A 25,876-nucleotide genomic window follows, 5' to 3' on the forward strand; every position below is an offset into this window, starting at 1 on the left:
TTTACACCCGCACTCCTGCTGCCATTAAAGTTGCCCTGCTCTAAGTATAAATCAGACTGTGCTCTATTAGATGCCTTATACATTTCCGAGAAGTCATGTGTGGTGGTAGAAAGGATCCACTGCAAGTTTGGCACTGGCTTTTGGGGGCTGAGTGCTGCTGGGGGAGTACAGCCACAGGGGAACTTCTATTCCCCTCTCCTGATGGGTTCACCATAGAAGAGGCTTTTTGGTTTTGTTTTGGGTTTTTTTTTTACCACCTTGGGCAAGAAGGTGTTTGGTTTGATAGAGGTTCAAATTTTATTTTTAAGCAAAATATGAGAAATGCAGGAGAGGAAACCACACTCTGTTCCTTAAAATAAATGGAAGAAAAATACAGGACTAGAAAAATATTCTCTGATGCACGCACTGCATGAGCCTGTACCTTGGCATACGCAGCATTGCGGATGTTTAGCTGGATCACATCTTCTCCTCTATAAGGTGCTTTTTATAAGGACCAGGTCGAGCCCTTGGGCTTACAAAGTCCTATAGCCCATCTCTGCCAGCAGTAAAATGCCAGCAGCTCACACCGAGCTCTGATTCTGCAATACCATTTGGGAGAGGGAGTGGAAACCAAAGGTGGCTCATCACCTGCCTGAGCGAGCCTGACTCCAAGGCCATGACTCAGGGGAAGGGAAAGGGGAAAGGTTTGGGTATTTTGGCCATCCATCTCCCCTTAAAACCCCTCCTGTTGCTTCTGGCCTGGTGAGGCAGACATCTCTCCTGGCTTTTTTTTCTATTCTCCATGCTTTGCATTCCCTGTGCAAGCACCTGATTCAGTGCTCAGCCTTCAACAGCTATGGAGGGAGACTTCAAATTCCCATTTTCACCGTCCACAGAGGCTGGAGACACCAGCATCCACCTGGGCAAAGGGGGCAGCCCTGCTCGCAGCCTCCTGCCTCCACATCTGCGCTCCGCTCGCACACACGCCCACAGCATCATTACCTTATAATTAAATCTCTTTTTCCCCAACTGGAAGGATTCTGCTATAAACAAGGGTTTTCTATAACCATAATTGCACTCGGTGGAGGGCAAAGCTCTGCAATAACTCAGGGCTTTGTTCTGTGTGCAGGGAGCGAGTCCCTCTGCCTATCCTCAGGTATGCCAACAATGCGAGTGTAACTCCCCTCGACCTGACATGAATCTCAGGGCAGGGTTTGCAAATAGAGGCAGTGGTCAAAATGGGGCTTAAGTGCATTTATAAACATTTTGAAGTACTGACTTGGAAAAGGAAAGTCCCCAGCATGCTGCGGCACTGGTGTTTCATCGAGCGCTGATGTGCGGCTTTGAAGTGTGGGGTTGGGTTCCTGCCCATTCCTAGGAAGGGCTGAATGGAGAAATACATATATATATATATATGTGTGTGTGTGTGTGTGTGTATGTGTATAAGAAACCATGTAAAATGGAAGGCAGTGAGTTTAGGCTCCTTTTTGATAAGTGTCTTCATGGGCAAATGAGGAAAAGAAATTAAAATGCTGCAAGGGATGTTATGCTAATGCGATGCATGTATGAAACAACATAATGTGGATTAGAAATGCCAGAGACAGGAGGCAAGGTGGGTGGACGGAGAGGTAGATGTTTCCAAATGTCTGCTTGTGTTGTGGCCCCTTAACTAATGAATTTTCCTCTCCTAAAGAGAATTCACTGGACGACATTTAACCAGAGACTGACGTGTTTATGCTGTAAAAGGAGATTTAAAATACACGGTGAAATGATGGTCAAGGTGGGGTGAAATGCTGATGTTTTCCCTCCCAGGACAGAAAAGTATGTCCTGAAATAGTGTGAGTGATTCTGCATTTCTGCTGGTGCTCTTCAGGACATTTCCCAAACACACACCCCCAGAGCATCCTCCAGTCCTTTGCTCAGGAGTTGGATCCACCCTGCACCCTGGTGAGAGCCTGCAGAAGCAGCCACACGCTCCCCATGCACATGCGGTGCCGTTCTCCGACACATGGATACATGGGGTTGCCATTGTGTCAGATGTTTGCATTTCTGTTTTTTGTGTGAGATAGCAAGAGCAAAGCAGCTGCTCCATGAGATACTCTCTGTCTAGAGGCTGCGAGCCAAACCCTCTGTAGGTATGGGTATGTCCTACTGCACCACGAGGTTGATCTGTAACATCCCCTAGGTTTGCCTGGAAGTTGTAGAACTTCAGCTAGACTGGCCTAGCTGTACTTGTGCCTTTTCCCCCTAACCAGATGCAATCAGAGCTGTACAGATGTTGCCTTATGCATCCAGCTGTGCCAATGGGAGAAGATGCCTCTCTCCTGGAGGTTGCTGCCTCTATCGCTGTGCTGCTGGAACTATCCTCCAGGAGCACCAGCCAAGTTCCCATCACCCATCTGCCCATAGCAGTTGGAAGAAACATGGTTGCTCCTTTTTCCCAGCAGAAATTGGGATTTTCGTAAGAACAGCCTCAAAGGCAGAGCTGTGAGGAGTAACCCGCCTCTGGCCTGAGAGTGGATGGGAAGCTGCGGGTCCTTTCTTATGCCTCTAGCACATCTTGGACCTGGAGAGAGCACCTGTCCTCAGTCTTCAAGTGCTGTATAGGGGCATATGTAGTCCTTTGTGTGACAGGGAATCATCCACCTTGATATAAGATGCTTTTGTAATGGTATAACTGCCCCTGTTTTAGCTCTTTCTGTAAGTCACGAACTAGCTGGAGATCCCATGCCAACATCTTCATGGTGGCACCAGCATTAAAGTTCATTGTGGGACGGTGCAATGCGGATCCATATGCAAGACTGATTTGTCTGCGTCCTGCAGAGCACTGTAACATCCTCATCCCCATTGCACTGGTGCAAATCCAGAATAGCATCAGTTAAATCCCTGGAGTCAATCCATAATTACACCAGGATAAATAAAAATATGTTTTACCCAGCAAAGCCAAAAAAAAAAAAAAAAAAAGCGTAAAATCCATCTGTTCAGCTCCAACAAAGCCAAGTTCTGGCTGTAGCCAGTGCCCTGTAATTCAAAGACTCCTTTGGACATCCCCTTTGAGTCCGGACCTGTGAGCAGCTTCCCTTGAAAACGTTTCCATGTTAAGACTTTGTGAACTTATGCATGCATTGATGTTATGGTTATCGCACATGTAATTTCATCTGACATTGTAATGACAGCATGGGGAGTTCAAAATGTAACAGTAAATATAGTTGTTAGGGGGGGGGGAAAAAAAAAGTCCCAGCCCATCATCTTGAATGCCTCTTCACGTCATGGGAGGGATGCAGACAGAGTCCAAACACCATCAGCATTTCTGGGCTCCGGTTGGAAACTGCCAGGGGTTCAGGACAGGCCAAAAGAAACAGACAAGACTGTCTCTCTTTACATGGCAGGGCTGCATTTTCTTCTCCTTTTCCCTATTTTTTGACTTTTTGAAGGGTCACCCCTCTAAAATGCCTAAAAGGGGGGAGGCTGGGGTTTCTTTCCGCTTGCTTGGGCTGTTTTCGTAGCCGGCAGGGTGAGGCACCCCTGACACTGCCCTCCCACCCGGCCGAGAGCTGAGTCCTGGCTCGAGCCCTGGTTATTTTTGAATGCTGTCGTTGAAGGGTCATTTGCCAATTCCATTATAAGCCTCATTTACAACTCAGCTGTTTTAAATCGAATCAGACTGTGAGCTGGCATGTGTGTGTAGTCAGCTGGGACGTAGGACTTGCCTTGCTCGGGGGCCCAATCCTGCAACCCCCCTCCTTGCTTGCAGAAGCATCGGTTAAAAATGTAATCCTGTTGATTTTCAATTTATTTTTTTTTCCATGAGCTTGAGCTGAAACATCTAAGCAGTAGATATTTTTCTTTTCCTTCTTCCAGGTTATATCCTGGGGAGAGTTCGGATGGATTTTTTCTGTTGGTCCTCCACCAGCTTTGGCTATATTTACCAAGCTGGGCATGGGTGGGCCCCTCCAGATCACACAGATTGCTCAGGCGGGTGAGGCTGTGCAGGCTCAGGGCTGAGCTGACGGCTCAGCTGCTGTTTGGCTTTCTAGCAGGTTGGCAGAGAAACCAGGGGCTTCGCGCACAGGAGGAGTTGAGATACAAATGAGATCTGAACCTGACCCCTGATCTTCAGTTAAATTGCGCTGTAACCTTGAGAGCTGGATTGAATCATCCCCTGAAGATAGGGAGTTGCCTCTGGATATTCACTGCTTGGGCCACACTGTAAGGTTATGCTTATATATTACCTGTGGTCTTTAGAGAGCTCATTAGTTGGTTGGTTTACATACAAGAAGGCTGGATGAAAGTCTCATCCCCCTTCCCTGGTCATCCTGTGCTGAAACCTGGCAGCCTTTCCTCCAGAAACACCCAGCTTAAGGGTTAGAGAAGTGATGCATCTCGCTGGGATTTCAGCATGGTCAGGATATGTGTGTTGGCTAGCAGAAAAATGATCATAGAATCACAGAACCATGGAATGGTTTGGGTGGGAAGGGACCTTCAAAGTCCCTCCAGCCCAGCCCCCTGCCATGGGCAGGGACACCTTCAGCTGGATCAGGTTGCTCAGAGCCCGTCCAGCCTGGCCTTGGATGTTGCCAGGGATGGGACATACATGATGCTCTTCCTCGGGTCGGCAAAGGATGGGGAGATGCAATATTCTCCCATTCTGCCAAACACCCCTCTACGATGGAGCCGGGGCTGTTGGTGACCCTGAGGAGACACCCATATGGGTAAAATCTGGGTGGGTTGGGTCCCCTCTCTGAAGGCAGGGACTTGAATTTTCATCCTGTGTTGGGCTTGACTGTGGCAGCACAGTCCAAGCCCAGGACTAGACTTCTGCCCATGGGACAGATGATGGGGTGGGGATGCTGGAGGGGCCATGTCTCTGGAGGCTGGATCGCCATTGCAGGATGAGATGCTCTGCAGAGGCACCTTCTATGATCACATCTCTTCAAAAGCCACTTTATATCCACGTGGGAGCTATTCTGGCCTGGCCGTAGCCAGGGAGCTCGTGTGCTTAGAGCTGTAGGACTTAAATGGCAATTAAAAATGAATGAGGCTGCAAAGGCTCTCGGGAGAGTCAAGCAGGAAAATAATATTTTGGGTTATGCTGGAGTAAAACAGACCAGTCTGAGGTACTGCTTTCATAAATACCCATGGGAGAGTGCGCCCAAGGAACACCGGCGTGGTATGAGTAGCAGAGGGCACGGTGGGAATAAAATGTGGGGCTGAGCTTGTGTTATGGGGCTTGACCCAGAGCAAGCTGGGTTTAGAGACGCGCTAGCTCTTGAGGTTGCCCGTGCAAAAGGTAGGACGAGGCTCCTGCCACTGCCTTGGTGCAAGGCTGGAGGTGCCTCAGGCACGGCAGTGGGCACGTCTTGGCCAACGTGTGGGGATGGGGGGTCCTCCTGGAGGGATGATGCTGGGAGGCGCAACAGGGACCAGCAAGAAATTCCCTCAAACAGGGATGTGGGTGGCTGGGGATGCCCAGCCATGCTGTAGGGGACCCGGGGAGGGTCTGGAGGAGCAGCCCAGCCTGGGCAGGAGCGTGGAGCATGGCCGCTGCCAGTGCCACTGCCGAGCTGAGCCTCCCACCCCACCGCTTCTGGAGCCTGCCTGTACCTGCTCCCAAGCCGATATTAAGCCTGCTCAAACACTGCACCGCCTTCTCCTTGCATTGTTTTCTGTACCCCACACCCAGCACCAAAATAGCGATAACCCCCCCCTTCCCCACCCTCCCGCGGTGACTCAGGCTGGCGAGCAGGCACACATCTGCTTCTGATTTAACGTGCTAGCGCTCTGACCCTTTTATTTTTACTCCAAAGTCCTCCCTTCGGTGGCTTTCTCTCTGGGGGCAAGGGGAGAGAAGAGAAGGGGGAGCTGGAGCCCCATCCTTTGCCCTCTGCTTCATTGGTGCATCCAAACAAGTATTTTAGTTTGGAGCTGTGTTTTCACGCAGGCTGGTGACAGCCTTACCCGGATCCACGTCCAAGTCCCTCACAATCCTGTCCGCTCCGGAGGGACGCCAGCCAAACCAGTTTTCCATGGTTAAGCTGGGCACATTTTTCCACCATGTTTTTTTTTTTTTTTTCTTTTTTTTTTTTTTTCAGGAAGCAAACCCACCCAGTGTGTGCACGCCGTTCAATAGGAGCCTTTTTTTAATTTCTTTTCCTTTTTCTGGCTCTGAAGAAGAGCAGAACTAGAGGGAGTGAAGGGGCCTGCCTGTTCTCCCAGGAGAGTCCAGAATGGGAGGAAATGGCTTTTTTTGCTATTTTTAAGGCTGTGTTGCAAGGAGGTACCCACCACTGACAGGCTCATAGGGTTGTAAAGTTGTGCGCCCATAGGGATGTATCCTATAGGTACATATATACACCCTATAGCAGGGGCTGGGGAGCTTGCACAAGGGGGAAGGTGTTGTTGGAGGACAGCGGCTGGAAACACATGGGCAGAAACGCCACCAACAATGTCACGTATCTCGTGGAACCTCATCCATCTCATGCCAGAGATGCTGGAGGGACCAACAACCTGATGTTCAGACAGGCCAGCTCTGGAGCAGGCGAATCTCTAGTGGGGATTTTCCTCTTACACACTTTTTTTTCTCTTGGGGGTTTTTCAAGTGTTTGTTGGGTTGTTTGGGTTTGGTTTTTTTTTTTTTTTTTTTGCAGAACATGGCGTGGGGAGGGGGACGTGCGACTCGATGTGTGAGTGAGTTTCCATGTGAGTGGGGTGGTTGCACAGGGTGAGTGGAAACTCTTTTGTTTTCCCCCTCCCACAGGATTTCTGTGCGCACGCAAACACACACGTATAATCTATATATATGTGTGTGCATATAGATGCATCGGGAGGGGAGATATTCAGCCAGGATCATTTCCTGTACTGGTGACATATTTAAAAGTCCCTAAATGCTGGAGCATGGGCAGGAGAGCATCAAGGATAACGCTGAGTCGTGTAGAGAGGGACCACTGAGGTTTTCAAAATAAAAAAACCCGTAACTGTGGATATTGAGCACCAGCAGCCTTGCAGCATCTCCCAAAACATCAGCAGAGAGGAGCAGAAGGGAGCTGATGCACACAGCACCATCACCTCAAGCTCCAGACATCCAGGGAGCTACTTGGATTTGGGGGGGACACACACAACATGGATGGGACATGACACAAGGCAACAAGGAAACACCACGGTTAGATGTGACCACGCTATGAAGTCCCCTCCATGGCACCTGCTTTGTGCATAGGTGAAGCCCTCAAAGCACCGTCTGGAGCCAGGCTGTGCCTTCCGTGTAGCTTCACTAATTTTTTATGTTTATTTGACCATTTATCACTGGGATCCCCCTTTGCCAAAACCTGCTCAGCACATCTGGTGGGACTTGCCAGCGTCATGCAGGTGTAATCAAGCTGCCACGCAGAAGTGACCCAGAGCTCCTGATTTTGGATATTTATATAAATTCTGCAACTGGAAATTGTACTGGGTAATATATAGAAGCTGGAAAGAAGAGACCAAAGTCAAAACATGGCACTTCAATTATAAGAGGCACTGAACTCTACTCTATCCCTGCCAGAGCTCCTGTTTGCATTTATCTGCTGCCCAAGAACCGGTTTCAGGGAAATAGGAGAGCCGTGGGGCTTGGTCATGGTGGTGTGATGGCATCTTCCCAGCATTAGTCTCGCAGCATGTGGAGCTGCTGGGTGGCAGGTCCCTGCGGGCTCACCCAAAGGCTGAGGTGTTGATCCACCAAACTTCATACCAGGGTCTGGGAGCTCATTACAAAATGATGCTTAGGTCAGGCCAGGGTGGGAGACCTTGGTGTAGATCTAAGAGGATGGTGGGACTTTTCAGGTACCTGGTGCTTGCCATGATGAGGGAGAAGGGAGAGAGGAGGAGCTCAACCTGTTCATCGTCACCTACCAATCGAGGGGCCAACTTGAGCTGAGGCCAGGAAATGTAGCTTTAACTTAAATATCCCATGGGCTGGGGTTGGGTCCTGGTTGTCGTGGAGTAGCGGCAAATTCCCATTACAACCAGTAGCACCCAACCATTCAGCTCACTGCGGGAGGATTTGATTCATAATTTGCAATTTGGCCAGGTTGTATCTGCACGTAAACGAAGTTGCTGAAGTACAGGCTGCGCCGTGTGGGCCCTTGGTAGCTGGAGCTAACCCGCAGGGATCCGTTTGGTGAGAGATGCGTAATATTCGCTGCAGTGTATAACTAACCTTTAAAAATTCCCAAGGATGGATTCACACAGGGCATGGGACACACTTGTGCCTCCACACCTCGGCGAGCAAATGAGTGGCATCTGTAATCACTATTTATCTTCGTAAGCAAACAGTCCTCATGGTACTTCCCAAGTGATGTTGTACCACAGAAATACAAAAGATCTCCAGTACTGACGTGCCTCAGGTCTGCTTGGCCGGCTAAACCTCTTTATGACTTTTGGAAACTGGGAAGAGTGGCTGTCACTAAAATGAGGAAGGGGTTAAATACATATTTTTGGGGAATGTTGGACACTCTAGAGGTGGTTCTCGAACACCTTTTATTTTGGATTCCCTGATAGGACTTCAGGTGAAGATGTCTTTCTGATGGCCTGCTTATGGGAAACTAATAGTTGCGGCCCAAAGAAAGTCAGTTTTGTATATTATGTGTAAATATATATGGTTCACATGGGCTCAGCTTGCCAGCCAGATGTTGATAGGGATGAATCCTTGTAAGCCCAAGGATTTTGTTTAGAGATTAGTATTACTATTAAGAAGTCCAGTAGGAATGGAGAAATACCAGGGTGAAGGTCACTTGTGTGATCTCAGTCCCTGAAGCGTAACCACTTCAATTATGTGATCAAACCAGGCTGGATTTCCAGGGCTCTTCCTTCAAGTAGGAGCCATCTCACGTGTCCTCGGCTTTGTGGAGGCTGGCCAGAAAGGGTTGAGCTGTCCCCCCAGGGCTCCTTGGCCATCCCTCCCAGCACTGGTGGCAGGTCTTCATCTGTGTTAGCATCGCTGGGGGTCTGGTTGGCCGCTGTAGGCAGCCTTTGCCTTGGCATCCTATGGAGCATCCCCGTAAATTGTACTGACCTGCTCCATTTACGGAGCTGCTCCCTTGCCAGGAGCCACATGGGGTGATGCCACCTCTGCAGACACCTACGGGGCTTCCTCCCTGTTCTTGCTGCAAGAGCGCATCTTCCATGATGAATGTGACCCTCTTTGCATCCATCCTTGCCAAAGCGTCACTTTGGGGACCTCCAACCTTTGCTACTTTGTCTAGATTGAAGCAAAATCCATTATTTTTTTTTCAGGAGGCATCCTCCATTTTGGATTATTATTTTTTACCTCTTAAAAACCATCCCCCCCCAGCTTAACCCCGTACTCCCCAAGTCAGACTGGTCCCAGGGGAAGGCTGGTCTCAGTTACCAGAGGCTGAGGTGGGTGCCCATCCCAGCAGTAAAACCCCAGTGCTGTTGCTGGTGAGCCGTATCGCTGCCGCACCAGCATCTCGGGGCCCACCAAGTGGCTCATCTCCTTTAGAAACCCGACGGTTTCCTGGCGAGGGAGGCAGAGGCTGGTGTCACCGTGTTTTCATCATCGTTTCAGGCATCTCAGGGAAGCGATTGAAAGGTGAGGAGCAGGCTCTGCCCCACCTTCCTGCCAGAGGGGAGGAACGCTGGGTACTGGGGTGGGTGGTTTAATAACATGTTCTTCTGGAGACAAGATGTTCAGAGGGGCGGTGTGCTTAAGGAAATATTTCCCTTTTTTGAGTTTTACGCCTTTTTTTTTTTATTAAAAAAACCACCTTTTTAATTCTATTTTAAATGAAAAAACACCTTTTTTTTTTTTTTTTTTTTTTTGTAAAAAACCAAAACACCTCTCTGTCTGCCTTTCAAATAGGTTTTTAGGGATCCCAACTCCTTTGTGGTGTGCAAGAAGGCATCTAGCAAACTGGAGTCAAGTGCTTGGCCAAGGCAATGGTGGTGTCCCCATGGGGCTGGCTTTGGGTGGGGTGTCAATGTGTGTGGCCTCATGCAGGGACACTCGCACAAGGTCTTGCTCAAGGTCACAGAGCAGTCAGCAGATGCAGGAACAGAGCCCCAGCATCCCTATACCCCAAAAATAACACGGCTAAGGAGCAGGAGCTATCGATCACTGGTCACCATATCCCATAGAAAGCAGCTGTAATATTTTGACAGATTAGGGTAATCTCACATGCACATCTTAATTGCCTCATTATGAAGGCACATATGAATCCCCACAAATAAACCTGGGGAAAGAAAATGAAAAACATATACATTTATGGGCTGATGGATGTAGCAGGCAGCTCTGTGTACATAGGACCACAGGCAGATGCAGAGGGAGAGCAGCCAGCTCACCTCGGCTGCTGCCTCCACTCCCACAGCCTGGAGCAGGGATTGGGAAAGAGGAGCAGGCAGCAAAACAGCAGAGCCAAAACGTCTGTCCCCTCGGGGTGCTGAGTGCCCCGGGCAGGGGAGGGAAGGAGTTGGTGGTAGAAAATAAATCGGGATGGGGAAAGCTGTTGAGACGTGCTGCTGACTCCCTCTCCTGCTGCCGGCAGCAGGTTGGGGTGGCCAGGGATGCTCAGCACCCCAAATTCAGGTCCAGCCACCTCTGGGATGCTTTGCTGGATGGCCTCATGCTTCAGATGTAGAGCTTGAATCCCTCCTGGGGTTTTGTGCCTGCAGGGACCAAGCAAGAGGGATGCTCTGTTGGGAGTATGGCCAGGGGAGCAGTGTTTGGGGATGCTCGACCCCAAGCCTTGCCCCTGGGCTCGCACCCCAAACCCCGCTCCATGCACTGGCTGGGTGAAGGGAAGGATTGGAGATGCCATTGATTTGCCTGGAAAAATGTGATTTTGATAGCAGTAGCATGCAGAGATCAGCCAGAGCCTCAGGCTCCTTCTTCAGCTGTGCTGAATGCAGAATGAGTGTGGCATGGGGGGGGGCGGGCAGCTGCTTTGCACTCCCCAGCTTACCCTGGGGCACCCCATACCGTTGGGGTGGCACTCCCAGGGAGAATGAATATAGGCGCACCGAAAAGAAATGTGGTCAGGAGCCAGGGCCTTCCTGTGGGGAAAATCACAGCAAAGAGAAGGCCAAGCAAGGCGCAGTTTAGGAGGAAATACTCCGAGAATCTCTATTCAAATATCCAAATATAGAAATACAGAAATATAAAAATATAGACATATAAGTATATACATACATGGTTATATACATATATAAACGATTAATATAAAATATGAAAATAATATAATATATGGCAAGATAGTAAAGTATTCAAATGCTGCATGTTACAGTAACAATGTTAGATGCCAGCATACAATTAAAGGCCAAAACTGCCCTCTCCCAGCTAAGGCTCAGCTTGTGAAGCGCTGTCCCAGGGATGGAGCGGGTGGGAAGGGGACATGCCCCAGTCCTGCCGTAGCCCTGGCCCAGGTGCATGGTTGTACAAGCCTGGGCTCTTCCTGGCAGCCTTCATCTCCTCCGAGGGCCCGGCTGGGCAGGGCATTGTTGCCGGAGATGAGGAAGGAGGTGGGAGAGGGAAGCGCTGATGAGGAGCTCTCACGGGTCACAGGTCTCCTGCTCCTGGCTCTGTGCAGTGATGAGACCCAGGGGCAGGATCCTGTCCCACTGCGGGGCTGGCACACCTCTCCCCGAGCTCCCCCGAGCTGTGGCAGTCCTTCCTTTCCACTCACAGAAGTGAGCGTAGGCTGTACGTATATCTCTGCAATCTATTGAGTATACATCTTTTTAATTTACCGTTACGCTAAATGAGCATTTCACCTTTGTTTCTGATATTTCAGGTTTAGATTTTTGGTTTTCAGAGGCTGCACTATACTGAAGGAGACTTGACATTAAAGAGAAATGTGAGAATAAAGTGACCTAAAAAAAAATAATATTTGAAGTAGGGACCTTTGAGGAGCAGGGTGCCCTGGATGAGCTTTGGGTCACCCAGGCATCGCGCACTGCAGGCTGTTCACGATACTGCTGTGGTCCCTGGCTTGTGTCTGGGTTGTACCCCCCACGTCCAGGCAGGCAGTGAGGTTAGACCTTGGCATCACAGCTGAGACTCCTGCCTGCGTCTGCCGACACGTCTCCATTGAGCTGGTGCGGCGGTCACCACCCTGAGCCGGCAAAGCCCCATCCTTCCCAAAACCAGGAGGATTTTCGCCCAAAAAGGGGCAAAGTTCAGCTCCCCCCACTCCCCCTTTTCTCCTGTCGCAGCCTCAGGTGCCTAAAGACGCTGGCAGAGCTCACGTGTGCCCGTCAGCAGCGCTGGGGGCAGCGGTCCAGTATGCCAGTAGCATCTCCCAGGATCATTCTTTTTATAAATGGGGCTTTTCATGGCAAGAAAGTAATGAATGAGTTTTAGGCATGCCCATAAATGCAATGTTTCAAGACGTCATCTGCAGAATAAGTTTATTTTAGATGCCCTCCACCCTTTCTCCCCCCACCCCACCCCAGTTTATTTTAACAATGCTGTAATTTTCTATTATAAAATGGGATTTTTCTGTTTAACTCCATGTAGTCCGCTTAGCATTTGCATGTGTGTGTGCGTGCACTCCTGACATTTGTCACCATCAGACACTATTTTTATGCCTGGTTTTCTCGAGGACCCCACCCTTGGCCTGGGGAGGGGAAGGGGGGAGTGCAGGAGGAGGGAGAGGAGGGAGGGGGAGGAAGGAAAACGTCAGCCTTAGCACACTTCCACCCTCTGGCCATCGACCTCCCCGGGGGCATGGGAACCATAAGGTCATTTCTCAGGCTCACTGAGCTCTGGAGCTGTCAAACCACCCTTCGAGTTAAAAAAATGCAAATGTATGCAAATGAATGGGCTGTTTCTCTCTCTCCCCCCCCCCTCCCCCCATTTAAATGACATGAATCACCTTCAATTTTGCCAGCATCCTGTAAAGTTATCGGCTTGCCTAAGTGCTTCAGTTAACAGAACCACGTCTCCAGAGGACCAGGAGGGGAAAAGAAAGGAAAAGGTTTCCATTTCCACCAAAAGGAGCTGTACATCAGTTCAGTTTATAATCACATACCCTCTGATCTCCTAATTCCATTTTTTCTTGCTTTGTTGCTGCTGAGTGAATAATCCATGAATTAGGGAGGATGGAGTTTAGCGTCCGGCAAAAACCTCTGTAAAAATAATTGTCAGCATAATCTTAATATTCTGCTTTTCTGATATTTTGCGCTTAGGGAGATCTGGCAATAAAGATCAAAACAGATTTGCAGGAAGACACATTCCTTCAAGCAGGGAGCTCCTTTAACACTGATGCTTCTTCCAAACAAAAATAAATGAGTAGAAGATAAATACAGCAATACAAATTTAACTGTTTACACTTATTATTGAGGATACAAAGCCCTAAAAAGGAAGTTGTCTTTTCCTCCCTGTCTCAGGGCTTATTTATTATCTTTCACTCCACTTGGAGCACACATTGGGTTTACTTTCATTTATTGGTAATTTTCAAGGAAGATTTGATATGGAGTCGGTCGGGCTGACAGAGGAGCGTAGCTAGTTAACACAGTCAAGCACAGCACACTGTAATGAATCAATTTGTTTCAGACAACAGACATAATTAGCGTGGAGCTAATGGGCACACCGCGGGATGTGGGGCTGGAGCATCGTCCCTCGGCTGAACATGGCGGTGGGGCTGGGCGGGCTGTAATCCCCGGTTCCTCTCCCCATCTCTGGGCACGGGGTGGGGGGCTTGGAGAGGGCTCTCCATGGCGTGGGCTGCCCTCCAGCCACCCACGAAGCTTCGCTAGCTCAGGACTAGCTTGTCCCCCGTCCAGTGTTGCTCCCACCAGGCTGGTGGTCCGTAACCCTTCCCCGGAGTGTGCTCCGTCGCGGTTTCATCGTCTTCCCAAGGCCTCTGCTCACCAGCTCCCACACAGCGAGTGGCAGTGCTGATTAGGTGTGGGGGAGATATCTGCAAGGTCTCAGCTGGAGATTGACCCTGTGGAGGGAGGAGAAGGGAGATGGCATTCCTCTTCCCACAGGAATGTTTGCTGCCAAGTCTGATCCCCTCTGCAGCTCCCCAGCCTCCCCCGAGGGTCACTGGCTTGCTGGACAAGGTGAAGCATTGAGTTTCCTGGACAGTGTCCATCAGACCCAGGCTCTTTCCATCCCTGAGGGCTGGAGGCAGGTGGTAGGGTGGGAGCCAGCCCCTCACCATGAGGCAGACCAGGTCCCCACAAGTGGTGGGAAGGAGGTTTGGAGTCAGCACAGCCAGAAACTGAGCAGGGAAGGACATCCGGGAGGTGGTGATGAATCCCACGAGACATGCGGAGGTGGCATGGGGTGGCATTGGGAACCTGCTAGAGATGCAGAGGGTGGGATTGAGAACCTGCCTGATGGTCTTAGCCTTGCAAAAGGGGCTGGAGTGGGGCTGCAGTGTTCCTTATGTGTACCCTGGGCTCTCTCGGAGGTAACAGCTCGGCTGTGAACTGAGTGTCTACCTGCAGCGGGGCCACGAGTGGGGGCTGGTAGAGGTGACACTGCATGAACACATGCTCTGTGTCCTGGGGGTTTCCAAAGGGTTAGTGTATTCAAAGTTATTCTGGCTGTTTGATGTATTCTGTGTGTGATGGGATTAATGTATTCATCACCTGCTGGAGGAAGTCACTCTCCTTTCCTGGGATTTCTCAAGTGGAAGGGCTGCTGGAGCCATGTGAAAGAGGAAACATCTTACAGATAAAAGAATGGGGAAAAAAATGAGGTTTTCCTTTTGGGTGTGGGCTTTTTGCTTCCGAATTTCCCTTTGAAGCTGGAGCTGCTCTGGCAGGGGAAGGTGTCTGCCAAGATGCACAGGGCATTTGATACCATGCTAACAAGTCCAAACAGGATTGGGAATGGAGCAAGCTCAGCTCATGGGTGAAGGCAGCAGGCAGTCATCTGCCTCTGGCCAGGCCCTTGCTCCCTGGTTGTCTTTCTCTAAGTGTTTAGGTGCAGCAACATACAGCTCCTCGCTTGCCTCCCCCATTCCCAGATCCCTTGGGAAGACGTCCCTATGCAGGTTGTCCACATGCTGAGGTGACATGGGATACCTTCCAGGCATGAAGCAGCAGAAGGCTGCAGAACTGGAGACCTGCTGATCCATAAAGACTGCTCCCCTACTGCGGCACACAGCCATGGCCAACAGTCCCTCCTGTTTGGGACCTCCAGTTGTACCAGTCCCCAAAACAATCATGTAGATGAGATGGACACTCCATGGCTCCTCTTGCTTAAGTGCTGTAGGTGCTGGCACTTGGCAGTGTGAAGCAATATGGCATCACCCTTTCACCACATAGCTCCTGGCAGGGCAAATCCAGCATGTGCCTAGAAAGATGTTGGCTCTGGGAGGATGTGGAAGAAACATGATGGGAGGGAGTCATTGCACAAGGTTCCTAGGGGAGGGGTGAAAGGCAAGAGGGAGCTTGTGGTGGTTATGAAAAGGGGAACAGGGTGGGAACCAGGAAGGACAGAGATAAAGAATGAGATGAAGAGGTGTGGAGGGAAGCAGAGGTTAAATCACAGAGGACCTGGAAAGAGTTGAAGGTGACATGGAGATTCACTGGGGCAGTGCAAGCAGGAGGTGATTGCAGAGGTCCGAGTGAGAAGGCAGAGGAGGACAACCGAGAAGAGGCAGGGTCATTTTGGCATTATTGGAGTCCTCTGCTAATGCTCTACTGTCTGTTTTGTCCTAGGGCGCTAAATGAGAATATGGCCAATGGCATTGAAGATCTTATCGGGATCCCATTCCCGAACCACAGCAGTGAAGTCTTATGTGGTTTAAATGAGCAGCGGCATGATGGTCTCCTCTGCGATGTCATCCTCATTGTACAGGACCAGGAGTACCGGACCCATCGGTCTGTCCTTGCTGCCTGCAGCAAGTACTTCAAAAAACTCTTCACTACTGGCACTTTAACAGACCAGCCCTATGTTTACGAGATTGACTTTGTCAAGCCTGAAGCACTTTCTGCCATCCTGGAGTTTGCCTACACCTCAACCCTCACCATCACCACCTCAAATGTCAAGCACATCCTCAGCGCTGCCAAGATGCTGGAGATACAGTGCATTATCAACGTATGCCTTGAAATCATGGAGCCCGACAGAGAGGCGGAGCAGGAAGACGACAAAGAGGATGATGATGAAGATGAAGATGAAGATGAAGGGGAAGAAGAGGAGGAGGAAGAAGTGGAAAATTTTGTCGGTCAGGAGAACCTAACCGATGTCCAAGAAGTAAGCTGTCACCAAAGCCCTTCGAAGTCTGATCTTACCGAAGAAACATATACGGAAGCACCTAGAGATTTTCCAAATCACTACCCAGCCAGTAACTCCTCTGGACACTTGGGCATGATACGGGACTTCTCCATCGAGTCCTTGCTGAGGGAAAACTTGTACCCTAAGGCGAGCATCCCAGAAAGGAGGCCAGCTCTCTCTCCTTTCGCCCCTAGCTTCTTTCCCCATCTATGGAATGGCGATTTTAGCTCCTTCTCCCAGCTCGAGGAGCCACAAGTAGACAACGGCCCCTTGGATCTGGTGATCAAAAAGAGGAAGATCAAGGAAGAGGAGGAGAAGGAAGACCTGCCTCCACCTCCTTTCCCTAATGACTTCTTCAAGGACATGTTTACCAACACCCCAGCAGCTCCCTTAGGGCGTATTAAGGCAGAGACTGACTATAGCGCTTATCTCAATTTCCTAAGCGCTACCCAGTTTGGAGGAGTTTTTCCCCCATGGCCCCTGAAGGAGGAGAGGAAGATAAAACCCAAGGCGTCCCAGCAATGTCCCATCTGTAACAAAGTCATCATGGGAGCTGGCAAGCTGCCCAGGCACATGAGGACCCACACGGGAGAGAAGCCGTATATGTGCAATATCTGTGAAGTTCGCTTTACCAGGTATGTGTTGGTGACCTCTGCCGTGCGTGAGGAGGGGGTGGGGTGGTTGGAGGGGCCACATCATCACCCATGGCTGATTCCTAAGCCACACGTCTCTTTTCCCTCCCAAAAAACAGCAAAGAAAGCAGGGCACGATCTCTACCCCTTCAGGAAAAAAGGGAGGAAGGGAGGGTGGAGGAAGAAAACAAAGCTACTGATTTTGGTGGGTTGTGGATCACATCCACAACTCACTGGATCCATCCCCTTGCTGGACAAAAGCTTAAATAAGTAACAGGCTGTTTTCAACCCCACCATCGTTCACCACAGTTGGACCAGAGGGAGCTGGAAAACAGATGGTCGAACAGCCAAGGAGGCTTCATCTCTAATGTGCTGGGAGATGCGTTGAGTTGGGAGGGCCATTCAGCTGTGGGATGTAATTAGTTTGGGTTTGCACATTTTGGCATCGGTGTAGACCACAACCAAGTTGCACATGTTTAGGCATGACAGCGTCTGGGCTTTCTGAGGCTGGAGCGGTCCTAATTATTGTATGTTAGTAGCGAGGTGGGTGTTGGTCTCTTCTCCCGAGTAACAAGCAATAGGATGGGAGGAAATGGCCTCAAGTTGCACCAAGGAAGGTTTAGGTTGGGAATGAGGGAAAATCCCCTCACGGAAAGGGTGGCCAAGGCTGGCACAGGCTGCCCGGGGGGCTGGAGGCACCCGCCCTGGGGGGATTTATAGCACCTGGAGATGTGGCGCTCGGGGCCAGGGGTTAGCGGTGGCCTTGGCAGCGATGGGTTAACGGTTGGACTCGATGATCTTCAGGGTCTTTCCCACCCTAAACGATTCTGTGATTCATCGCCCCAAATGCTGGCCACCCCAGCCTGGCACCTTGACTCGCTCCATGGTCGGTGGAAGGAGATCAGCACCCTCAGAGAGGTAGAAGAGGAAAGGGAATGAGCGAAGGCGTCACCCCTGACCACAAAGACAACTTGCGGGGCTTAAGCTAAGGCAACCTTTAGGTGTCTCAAGCTAGATGGGGCCAGCCCCAGCATGGGCTGCTCCGAGGCAGGCATGGCCGGCCGGATCCACCCCTCGTACCAAAAGCCTTTGCACCTCTCGCAGCCCCAGCAGACCCCTCGATGGTAATAAATCAGAGCGGGCTACACAAATCTAATGCTACGGCTTGCAACTCTTCTCTGAAAAGCTGAGCAAATTTAATCGGCGAGCAGAGACAAATAGATTCCTGGACCTGCTCTTGCTGGGTATAATTAATATCTAATGAGTACAATCTTTACCATAATAATAAAGCTTTCTGACAAGAGCATGGTATTTCGGCTCCTGGCTGCGTGTGAGAGAGAGAGCCTTATTAGGCTGGGGCGAGCAAACCAGAGGAAAATAATATGCACAGTAGGCAAAGGCGAGCTCCTGACAATGGCCAGACACCTGGGGTGCTCCCACATTCAGCCTGTCTTTTCTTCTGCCATCCCTGTGATAAAGTTCGAGTGGAAGTTATGCAGATGATGAGGATTTGACCTGAAAATAAATTTCCATGCTCCCCTCCATTAACACAGCAGACACCATATTATAATGCGGGGAGCATCATGCCTTGGGCGGATGTATGCGACATGAGCTGGCTTACCCTGGTATCTGCAGGGGAAAGGCCGCTGCCTGGTGCTAATACCTGCCTGCAGGAATTTGGATCCGGCTCCTGCTGGTGCTGCATCCCCAGGTTAGCGCTGGGTCATCACCTCCAGACAGGTGGGTTCTGCTGGGAGGAGCGGGGTGCCTTCAGCCTGGTGAGTGTGGCTGCATCCTGAGCCGGAGGAACCACCTGGCCAGCCCCTCCCGCTGTCCCCATCCCTCTCCTGAGTGTAATGCTGCAGGTGCTAATTGCTGATGAGGAAAGAGCTTGCTTGACCCATCACCGAGACCTTCTCCGTAACAGGATGGACAGAGCTGAGCCCTCCCAGAGGGCTCCTGAAGTCCGGCACAAGCAAGGGCAGCACCGTTGGCTTCGTCTGGGGAAACTAAGGCACGGAGAGTTGTTGGTACTGACTCACAGTCACTTCGAAGTTTGGTAGGAGGGTTCAGGTGGGAATTCAGGTATCCTGACCACTGCTCCAGACAGATTAAATCAGCACCTTGGAGGTTAAAAGCTCCCCACTGAGATGGTCTAGCGTGGCCTTACTAAGGCAGGCTTAAACCCAACGGCTTCTACATTCCCCACCCCCACCCCCCCACCCGTATGCTCAACAGCTTCTAAACACAAAGCACAGGGGCAGGGGGACTACAGTCCGATAAAATAATCACAAAGAAAATTGGGATAAGCCTAACGGTGCAGTCTCCCTTCATCATTCATGAAAATGAAGTTGTTTGTTTGTGTCACCCCACGCAGAGCTGAAGGCTGGAGGGCTTGTCCTTCTTTAACACCCTGACCAAAGTGGAAATCTCAAAACATTGGCTGATTTTTAAATGCATTTGGAAGTATTTTGAGTAGCACGCAGGTGTTTGGTTTTGTGTGTTTGTTTTTTTTTTTTTTTTTTTAAGTCATTTTCAGCATTACTCTAATGTGAGAGCTCTCCTTTAGGGGAAAGAGTATCTAAGCAAAGTGCAGTGATTGAGATGTAGAAAGAGGTTTCTGCCCGGATTTCCTGAACGCTGCCGCTGTGTTAGGTGCTTTGCTCTCAGAGGAGGGTATTTTGTGCTTCCCGAAAACATCAGACTTGCAGCCACGGCAGCGAGCAGTGCCTTTGTTGGGAGATGCAAGCCCAGGCGGTCCCCTTTGGGGTCACCTGGGAATGAGAGTGCAGGGAAGCGGAGGTTCCCAAATGGGATTTCTGAATGCATCAGTCCTTTGCATTATTTCTGTGTTTAAGGAACTGTGGGGGAGCAAATTTGCTGGGGGAAACAGAGAAAATATATTTTCCTGGGTGGGGAATCCCCCAACCTCCCCATCAGATCCCTTCCCATCAGTGGGATCCTGCATCCCACGGCAAGGACCCCTCATGCACCTGGATCTGCTGCTCCTGACTCCCAGGGTTATCTGATCGCAGGAAGCAGGACTTCATTTAATAGCTCATTAATTTTTTCCTTAAACAAAGGCTGCTCAGCTTCTAGTCTGTTGTTTTACCCTGCTAAAACACTGGAGAAAACTGCAAATATTTCAGCTTTTCCACCAAGACAACCCCGGAGTGCTCAAGGAGAAACTGTTCCAGGCAGAAAGGTTAACGTTATTTATTCCTATTATTTGTGTTGTGACAGCTTGCAGAGCCCTAATCGCTCTCCTAATGCAATTGCATTAAGGTTATTCACACACACGGAGTGCGGTTCTCCTCCGGAGAGCCTGCGAGCCAAGCTCCCATCTCGCAGAGCCTGTGTTTCCCATGCCACATCCTCCCCTGGGTGCTTCACCGCAGCTGGAGCATCTCGCTCCTCCCCAGCCTCTGAGCTTTTCCAGGTAAAGCCATAAAACCTCTCTTCCACCCCACAGGGATGCTGCCGGGGCAGGGAGGATTGAGTTTCTCCCTGTCTGCTGCCAGAGATGGGTAACAGCCTGAAAAAACCTCTGCCTGTATTTACATTATACAGTCCTGGCATGCTGCATGTTTATTAGGAAAAGTGATCCTGCTAGGTTAAACACTGCATATATAGGTTTAAATTATATTACAGGTGGGGCTGGTAACTCAGCTTTTTATTAACATTTCCCAGCTCTTCACATTACGAGCCCCTGCGTTCATCTGCTTACAACTTCACTGCACATTATCTGGTCGGGATCAAATTTTCCATGCTGCTTTGTCTGCTGCTGCTGAGAACTGATTTCAGTCCTTTCAGGGGAAACGGGCCCTGGGTAAAATCTTGGGATAACAGCATCTTTGAAACTTGCGGAGTGGGAAGTTGGGAGCAGTCCCCAGGCTTGGTATGGGGACTGAGAGGGGCTTTTTTTCTGTCTCCCTAAAAACCTCGTTACAACCTTTGTAAAGGCAGGGAGCATGTCCGCTGCCAGCGCTGCCGCTGCAGATATGGGACCAGGCTGGGACCGGTCCCCGAAGGCAGTAAAGCATCAGCTGGTGAGGAAGTGACTCTCCTGCTAGGATGCTTCTCTGCATCCTTGATCCCGAGGGACTGGTTTGCAGGGATGTCCATCCCAGGGCTGCACTCCTCATGGTGTGGCTGACACCAGCGTGCCACCGGTCATGTCACCAAAAACTATTTGAAGATGCACATGGGCAGGTTGGCAGAAATTAGTGCAAAGGCAGCACTTTGCAGGCTCTGAGGGCGTGCCCTGCCAGCAGTGTAAATGGATTTTTTGGGTGTATTTTGCCTTTTTTTTTTTTTTTTTTTGCATGCTTACATATTTTATATATAATAATGACGTGACTCCATATAATCTACATATTCTTAATCACATGACTAACGTCTTGGGGGGATCATACTGAAAGCATTTGGGAAAGCAAGATGAATTTGAATTCTCCCACTTTGTTCTTCACATACTTGAACTCTGCTGGTGCAACCTAGGCAGCGAGCTCGGCTCAGCTCAGCTACGATGAGCTTTGCTTTTTATAATCGTGTGCCTTAGCTGTGATTTTTGTAGTCTGCAAAAGGAAACGTGTGTTGGGGAAAAAAAAATAGCGATCAGACTGCCAGCTTGGGAAAATATTCCGGCTTTTAGATGTTCCCCTTAAAAAAAAAAAAACAAAACAAAAAAAAAAAAAAAAACAAACAAACAAACCAGACGACAACAACAACAAAAACCCAACCAAACTGTATTTGTAAGTAAGTGCCATTGGGATGAATATTATGCTGTCCCACGGCTGTGTTTAAAAACCTTCTCCAGAATGGGTGTGGGGCTGGGTGCGCGCTGGCCTTGGGGGACATGGCAGGGAAGGACGGTGGGGTGCACAGTGGCATCTCTGCCTGCGTCACCCTCTGCCGTGCTCCTGCTTCAAACGAAAGCTCCTGAGACACCCAGTGGTCAGTGCAAGGATAAAAGGGAAGGAGCATCACCTCCAAGAGGGACTTCATTTGAGCAGTATTGCCCCACATTGCCCGGCTCTCAAAACCCAACTGATTTCCTTATTTGCAGCCAGGAATATAGCTTGTACTATTTTAGATATTCCCGTACGTTTTAAGGGTTTATTCCAGAGGGAGTTTTCTTCCAATTTAGGCTGTTTTGAACTCTCTGGGATAGGCTGCAAACTCCTGCTGTGGAGGGATAAGTGTTTGCGATGCTCAGGTGCTGTCACACCGGGGAGGAGGCGGTTACAAATGCCAGCCTGCAAGAGCATCCGTACACTGCGGGGAGCCCTGGGATGAGCTCCCCACCTTCCCATCGCTTTTCCCTCTCCTGATCCCAGGAGCAATCCCACCCACATCCCTTCCAGCCCACACCACCTGACCAAGCGCCTTTTCTTTTGCAGGCAGGACAAGCTCAAAATCCACATGCGGAAGCACACGGGAGAGCGGCCGTTCCTGTGCATCCACTGCAACGCCAAATTTGTGCACAACTATGACCTGAAGAACCACATGCGCATCCACACAGGCGTGCGGCCCTACCAGTGCGAGTTCTGCTACAAAAGCTTCACCCGCTCCGACCACCTCCACCGCCACATCAAACGCCAGAGCTGCCGGATCGCACGGCCCCGGCGAGGACGCAAGCCGGCAGCATGGAGGGCGGCCAGTTTGCTCTTTGCTCCTGGTGGGCCACCGGTGGAGAAAAGCTTCATGATGCCACCGACGCTGGAGGAGATGAGTGGCCACCTTGGCGGTGCGGCCATGTGCCTTCCCGGCCCCAGCCCCAAGCACTTTCTGAGCGGGGCCGAGACCCCCTTCAGCCTGCAGGAGCTGGAGAGCCAGTTTGAAGAAACCCAGATGGAACTCTTCAGGCGAGCCCAGCTAGACATGGAGAGGAACGCGGGCATCTTTGCCTTCGCCCTGGGCCATAACGAAAACCTTGCTGCCCAACCCTTCTTCCCCCTCCCCGATCCTTGGAGCACAGGCTTCAGCGGCTTGGCAGGGCTCGGCCACGTGCCTCCCATCTCTGAGACGAGCAACTAAACCTGGCCCCACCATGGGTCCACTCCCTTCCCAACAGGGCGACTGGCTCCCTCAGGGTCCCCACCTGCCCTTGCGCATCATCTGGCTTGGGGCACGGGGGCAGCCCTGGGGCCAGCGGGTGGGGGGGCCGGTGCTGCGCCCCATGGCCACCGGCACTTTAGACTCTGCAACGCACTTGGCTTTGGGGCCATGGGGCACGCACTGCCCGGTCCAGCCACCCACCGCTCGTGGCTCTGCCTGGGAAGGCCAGGCCAGGACTGCTGCTCTCTTCAATACTCCTGAAAATGTCACTTGCCTTAGTCCAGGGCATGGCCATCACCATGAGATGGCTCTTCTGGGGGAGGTGTTCCCCGTTTTCCACCCGCAAGTCCTGCTGGACACTGACAAACTGTCCAGACTTGGTTTTGATATGTTACATTCCTTGGCCCTTTTGGTCAAAAGGATTGTTTTATTTTTGTTTTCTTTTTTTAAATTAATTCCTATGTCTGGCAACAAAACTTATTCTAAAGGGGATAAAGGGGAAGGTCAAGCAGCCGCATTGGGAGGGGGAGGATGCTGGCTGTTGCCTTTCTCAGCATTATATCAGATTTGCAGGGCTGGTGAAAGCCCTGCTGTGCAGGATGAGTTGGGAACCTAAAAAATAATAATAAAAAAAAAAAAAAAAAGAGAGAGATGGAAAAACATCCAGGAGCAAATCTGGGTGGAAAAGGAGGGGTTTACTTGTTTTGGTTCTTTGGCCATTTCAAAATTTCAGAAGGAGAACCAAAGCCTCTTTTGAGTATTTTAACTTCAGTTGGTTGAAAAGGTGAAGGAACGTTTTTAGAAGGATCAGAAATGTTTTATTCTGGGCTTTTATTAAACCCTCACTATGTGAAAATAAACCATGTGGGAATTTTGAAATGGAAAAGTCATTTCAAACCAGAGTCAGAATTCACTGCCGCTGACTATTCTGAAATATCTGGGGTTTTGTTCTTAATTCCCCCTAATTCCTATATATATATTTTGATAACAAAAATTTACAAAACACCTGAGTGTCCCCCAATCTGCGATGCTGATGGGAAAAAAATGGATGTGCAGATATCACTGCTGCTTGTCTGAAGGGGTCTTTGTGGGAAAGGAGTCCACTAAAGATGTCTTGCAGATGAGATTGTCTACTTGCGAGCAAGCAGAAATACTGTTTCTTCACCATTTGTTGCTTCAAAAGATGAGGCAGTAGCATATGATGGGGTGCTCCAAGCTGAAGGTCGCCCATGGTGGCCAATTGGTCCGGGGTCCTCTGCAACATCCCTGCAGACCCTGGCTTGGCCACCCCTGTCTAATAATTCTTTTGAGACCAAAAAATTGGTAGACGGTTGGCTGGAATTGCCCCGTCAGCCTCCTTCAGCCCCTAAAAACATGAGCTACCCTTGAGGATAAAGGCGTTTTGATGGCCACCTGCATCCAACGGCTCCTCAGATGTGGTGGGACCCCACCTGAGTCTCCTCTCAGATGTGGTGGGCTGAGATGGCTTGTGGTGGGTGCCCCGGGAAGTTGGTTTTACATGAAACCAGCACTTGAAAATGTAAATGTTACAAATTAGGTCTTTTTCTTTCTTTTTTACTGTTACCTTTCAACGTCAGCAGAATCAAAAGGGCATGAGAGGACCATGGGTTCATAAATTTTTTGGGTTTCCCATCAATGGTGCCACTCTGAAGCAGTAGCTGGATGAGGATCTCCCCACCCGAGCATGGCGGGGACACAGGGGGTCTAGGATCCACAGACCCCCATGAGGGCAGAAGGACTTCTGCTCTGAGACCATCCACAGCAGAACGATCCCAAGGAACTGCCCAACACTCACTTCCTCCTCCAAAAAGAAATCCACAAAGACTCCACGTGCAACAAGTCAATGGAGGGGGAAAAAAAAAAAAAAAAAAAAAAAAAAAAAAAAAGAGAGAGAAAGGAAAACTTAAAACTGCATCAAACTTTTTTTTTAATCCATATCAACTTCTTACACAAGCGACATTTTGCAGATGACTGGTTACTTCAGGTGTTTTTTTTGTCTACGATTTGGAGTCATTGTAAAGTATCCAAAGATGCTGAGTACTGTATAATCTACAAGGACTTGAAGCAAGGTGTTTTTTGTGTCTCAGTTTGTTTGTTGGGTTGGTTGGGGTTTGGTTTTTTTTTTTTTCCTATTTGTCTAGGGGGAAAAACCTTTGCAATTTTTCTATTTATAACTATTTTTATGTGATTGCTTTATGTACAAAACAATGGAAAAAAAATCAAAAAAGGAGAGAGAAACACACACACAAACAAATTTGCCTTAGTTACTCACGGGACAATCACCCTTAACTTTCATCAATGCTAGAAAGTGGATGGAAAAAAAAAAAAGAGACTTGATCCTTCTATGTATTTATTAAACTGTATTATTGATGCTCTTAAATTATTAGCAGGACTTGGTTCTCTTGCCTGTGGCCATGCTGAGAAGGCGAAGCTGCTGCAGATGCTGAGCTGCCTCCCTCCTCGGGCTGGCATGGCCATCCCCATGGCCTCAGGTCTATGGGTGTTTGCTGGACACGTAGATTTGGTGCTTTCCAGTGACACCTTTTGGAAAGCTAAACTTTCTGATCTGATCACAGATGAATGAAGCATCTAGCTGGTACAGGCTCCAACCCGAGGAGGCTGCTGGCGTTGCGATGCTGATGACAATTAACAAGTTAAGGTTGATTTTCCCGCTTTGCACTGGGTTGGGTTGGGTCGGATGGAGCTGGGTGCTGGCATTGATCACGTCTTGGGGTGGGGAGGGACAACTAGAGAAAAGCCTATTTCTTCCCGTTTTGATGTTGTGCAGTGACTCCAGGCCACAGGTATCCCGGTGGGAGCCCAGCTGAGCGCAGAGGTGCCTTCCCGGGGCTCTGCTCGCCTCCCCCAGCCAGGCAGGCTGTGATGAGCAACAGGCCTGGGGCTGGAAGGACACAGGGCTCTCTCCCATCTCACAGCGCGGTGGCTTCTTGTTCATCTTCTC

The 25,876-nt window shown here is 50.0% G+C and overlaps 1 protein-coding gene across 7 annotated transcripts in view; it reads left to right on the forward strand.

Moving 5' to 3' along the window:
• Positions 1 to 24,763, forward strand: part of ZBTB7C (zinc finger and BTB domain containing 7C) — a 160,119-nt gene extending 135,356 nt beyond the window's left edge. For all 7 annotated transcript variants that reach the window (XM_080371559.1, XM_080371560.1, XM_080371556.1 and 4 more), the window contains 2 exons: positions 15,649 to 16,839; positions 22,236 to 24,763. In XM_080371559.1, coding sequence (XP_080227685.1) covers positions 15,665 to 16,839; positions 22,236 to 22,872 — 1,812 coding nt within the window. In that variant the 5' untranslated portion in view covers positions 15,649 to 15,664 and the 3' untranslated portion in view covers positions 22,873 to 24,763. The remainder of the gene's footprint in view (positions 1 to 15,648; positions 16,840 to 22,235) is intronic.
• Positions 24,764 to 25,876: the final 1,113 nt, after the last annotated feature.

The sequence above is a fragment of the Falco punctatus genome, assembly GCF_963210335.1.
Source record: "Falco punctatus genome assembly, chromosome: Z".
NCBI classification, from domain to species: Eukaryota; Metazoa; Chordata; class Aves; order Falconiformes; family Falconidae; genus Falco; species Falco punctatus.